The sequence below is a fragment of the Olea europaea genome, chromosome 4 (genome assembly GCF_002742605.1).
Source record: "Olea europaea var. sylvestris chromosome 4, O_europaea_v1, whole genome shotgun sequence".
NCBI classification, from domain to species: Eukaryota; Viridiplantae; Streptophyta; class Magnoliopsida; order Lamiales; family Oleaceae; genus Olea; species Olea europaea.
This window is the reverse complement of record NC_036240.1, coordinates 11,275,075-11,279,229: the sequence shown is the minus strand read 5'-3', so window position 1 is coordinate 11,279,229 and position 4,155 is coordinate 11,275,075. Positions and strand designations below refer to the sequence as shown.

At 41.3% G+C, this 4,155-nt stretch overlaps 1 protein-coding gene across 1 annotated transcript; it reads right to left on the bottom strand.

Moving 5' to 3' along the window:
- Positions 1–2,623: 2,623 nt before the first annotated feature.
- Positions 2,624–3,130, bottom strand: LOC111393032. The gene is made up of 2 exons (XM_023018433.1): positions 2,889–3,130; positions 2,624–2,828 (listed from the first exon to the last, which is right to left on the bottom strand). Exons 1-2 carry the CDS (start codon positions 3,128–3,130, stop codon positions 2,624–2,626), a joined length of 447 nt encoding a protein of 148 aa, XP_022874201.1.
- Positions 3,131–4,155: the final 1,025 nt, after the last annotated feature.

Sequence of the window (4,155 nt, the reverse complement as noted above, 5' to 3'; positions counted from 1 at the left end):
ACCTTTTGCTGCCTGCTACCTCCGTCCCTCGTTCTCCTGCTCTTCTCTATGCTTAACCCGAGCCCTTGTCTAAGCGTCAAATGTAGTTCGTTTGATCATTGGGCTGGGTTTTTTAGGTAATTCCTCAGGTAGGAGAGCAACACTCGTAGCCCGACATATGCCACTAATGAGGCTCGGGAATATCAAAGTGGAGCGTCGATCCCTCCAAGTCCCCAATGAGTGTAGTTGATTGTATATATGAGTAGCGAGATCAATTTTGTTACCTCGAGCCAAGTGGTAAATGAAACCTACTGTCTGATCTGGGAATGTAGTCCTGTGTGATATCGGCTCAGCATTATGGCACATAAAGAGCCATAGAATGGCCATGGAAGGAGTAAGCTCAATCTGATGCCACTCGGTAGTGTCGAGGGGCCATGCATTCTCTCGCCCCATTAAAACCTCAACCACTTCATTTCAGTTAAAGTCAATTGGGAGGGGGACCACATTCTCCATGGTAAGCTGGTAGTAATCATGAATGACCTCGGGAGAGAACATAATCCATTTTCCCCGCACCCAATTTGATGGAAATGTTCAGAGCCTGGCGTGTCAATGTCACTGTTGAAGTTGGCAAAGAACTCTCGACATAAGATCTCATACAGTGGATGCGGTCTCTCTACTAACTTTTGCCATCCACAGAGTTGAATTAAATTGATCAACTCAAACCCCGGGAAGTCATCAAGCTTAACAGGTCGTTCAGCATGCAAAGTCCAATGGCGTACGATGTTTTCATATCGTGCCGCGGTAATTTCAGTTAGGAATCGCTGAATTTCGCCCACGAGCTATCGAGTACAGGCTATTCCTGTGGATGAGCTTGCCTTTTCCTTCCCGTGCACAGTTCTTTTTGGAGACATCCTGCAAAGTTTGTAGGAATATACTCATTAAGTCGATGTGGAAAGCATAGGCAAAAATGAGAAAAATTTAATAAGCTAATAAGCATTGCACAAATTCTCCAAACTTTCCTAGATGCATGTGTGGTAATATGGTGTGCACGTGGAAAGCTATGATATTTAGTTGAATTTACATAATTTGCCAATAAGAAAAAAATGGGAAAGATTAGGTGTATCTAATCAACATTTCAGAATATGGAACCATGAGCGAGTGCCCACCTTCGGCCCTTGACATCATTGAGAATTAGCAAAATTTTCCCAGACAATCTTTGGGCATATCAAAATATTCATTGAAGTGTAGCACATATTCGAATTTCAAATCAATTGGAGGGTGTTTGTTGTGTCAAATGAAGATGCAAAATAGGGGACGGAGGGTGCTGTGTGCGGTGTCTTAATCATGTGTTTATGCATAGGCAAGTTTGGTATTTGGAATGTCCAATTCATGTGGCATGGGAATTCAGCATATTACCCCGGTGTATATAACCAAAGCACAAAGTCACTAAAATGCATGACTCATTTCACCTTGACAATAGATCAAGCATTTTGCATGCCATTGTCTGGAATCTCTAGAATTTCAACAATTGGAGATTAAGTCATGCCCAAAACGACACACATTCAAGAATATAGCATCTATGACTATGAGATATGTGCTTTTCAAATTAATGTACATAGGAATGCAACCAAAGATGTAATTTAATTCCTCCACACATCACAAGCAATGCAAGAAGCATAATTAAACATAGAGTAGTCATTGTGGCATTTCATCAAACACATTGCATGCATAGTGTGAAGCTGGTACCAATTGAAAGAATTGAGTTTTAGAATCATTCCAATTTTTCTCACAACACAAGCACATCAAATCCAAACGTACAAGAACTAACCCAATCTCCCTCGAATCCTCAAAATTGAAATTTCACACGTGAAGAACCCTAAAACACATACCTTGGAATTGTAGGGGTTGAATGTAGTTCCAAAACTTGATTTCTTTTCGATGTTATTACAAAGCTATGATGAGATTAGTGTGTAAAATATGTTATGCTAGCCCAAAATCGTGCCCTAGGTAAGTGTGGTTGGGAGAGAGTTTGGGGAATAAAAGGTATGAAAATGAAAGGAAAAATTAACCCACGCCTTATTATTGCCATGCGGCTGCATGGCTTTAGCCCCTCCGGTCGCATGGTTTTAGTGGCTTTGGCCACTTAACTCTTGGATGGTATATGTGCGGTCGCATGGAAATTTTTTATTTTGTTAAATAATTAATAGTAAGAATAAAATAAAAATGATATCTCCAAAAGCCCGACTTTTGACTAAAATTATGGTTTTCACTTGAGGAATTGACCCGGCTTTTAACGTCTCCAATTTTTTCTCAAAAACATACTTCTAAACATTGTGGGACGTGTATGGGTCGTAAATGTAGTACCCAAAACCAAAATTTTATTTTTTTTTAAATAATTGACATGTGAACTTTAGAAAACAAAATTTTCCTCGAAATACGTGAATTTCACACCCAATCTCCCAAACTACTCCAATCGGCCCGACTCGTGTGTATAGTACTTGGACTCTTTTAACATGTATGGATGATCGATGACCACATAAAGAAAATGTAAAATGAAATTGAAACAAAAATAATTTCTAATCTAAGTGCAGAGAGCATAATAAATTAAATGAAAAGGATACAGTGAGTTGCCTTCCACCCAGCGCTAGGTTATAGTCGATAGCTCGACTTTTCTGTAGCTGCTTCGTTCTGGCGTCTCGAGTTGAACGATGGACTTTTGGTTGGAGAAGTCACCGCCCCAGTAGCGTTTCAGTCTTTGCCCATTAACAGTGAAGGTACCCTTAGTCTCATGGCTCACTTGTATAGCCCCATATGGTAGAACTTTCGTGACAGTATAAGGAACCGACCACCTTGATCTTAGTTTTCCTAGGAAAAGCTTGAGTCTCGAGTTATACAATAGCACTCTCTACCCCACTTCAAACTCTCGCCTCTGAATATGCATGTCGTGCCATTTCTTTGTTCGTTCCTTATAAAGTTTTGAATTTTCATAAGCTTCCATTCTAAACTCATCTAACTCATTAAGTTGCAGCAGACGCTTTTCACCGGCGGCGCTCAAGTCCATATTCAACTGTTTCATCGCCCAGTATGCCCGGTGCTCCATTCCTAGTGGCAGATGGCACACTTTCCCAAAGACTAGGCGGTATGGAGACATGCCTATCGGGGTCTTGAATGCTGTTCTGTAAGCCCATAATGCATCGTCCAACTTTTTAGACCAATCCTTTCTAGATGAATTCACAGTGACTTTTAGTATTCTCTTTAGCTACCGATTAGATACCTCAACTTGCCCGCTGGTTTGTGGATAATATGGAGTAGCAACGCGGTGTTTAACGCCATATTTATTCAGCAACTGTTCAAACTGGCGATTATAGAAATGCTTGTCCCCATCGCTGATTATAGCCCGCGGTGTACCATATCGGGTGAAAATGTATTTCTTCAAGAATCTAATTACTGCCTTTGAGTCATTTGTTGGCAATGCAACTGCTTCCACCCATTTTGATACATAATCCACTGCCACTAAGATATACTGATTTGAGAACGAAGGGGGGGAGGAAGGTCCCATGAAGTCAATTCCCTAAACATCAAATATCTCCACTTCCAAAATGTTGTTCAGTGGCATTTCATTCCTTCTCGAGATATTCCTAGTGCATTGACATCGGTCACACCTCTTAACAAACTCAAATGTGTCTCTAAACAGTGTAGGCTAGTAGAAACCTGATTGTAGAATCTTTGCAGCTGCTTTTGAAGCCCCAAAGTGCCCTGCGTAAGCAGACGAATGGCAGTGCTCGAGAATCTCATGTACTTCTTCCTCAGGTATGCATCTCCTTACCATCTGATCAGCCCCTCGCCTATAGAGAATTGAGTCCTCCCAAAAATAATACTTCAATTCGGCGAAGAACTTTTTCCTTTGGTGACTCGAGTAGTCCGGTGGTGGGATGGAACTGGCTAAGTAATTGGCAATATCTGCATACCAAGGTGCTTCATCTACTCTCAACATTTGCTCATATGGGAAGATCTCATTGATGTCCACTAATTCATCCGTCCCCCCAGGCTCCAATCGGGATAGGTGATCCGCTACTACATTCTCACTGTCCTTCTTGTCTTGTATCTCGATATCGAATTCTTGCAGCAATAGCACCCAACGAATTAACCTCGGCTTTACATCCTTCGTTGTGAGTA

Excerpts from the sequence above, each read along its gene's own strand:
- LOC111393032 (XM_023018433.1), bottom strand. The coding sequence starts at position 3,130 with ATGTCTCCATACCGCCTAGTCTTTGGGAAAGTGTGCCATCTGCCACTA. Across the intron at positions 2,829-2,888 it reads AGGCGAGAGTTTGAAGTGGG|GTGGTCGGTTCCTTATACTG; the intron begins GTAGAGAGTGCT and ends ACTAAGATCAAG.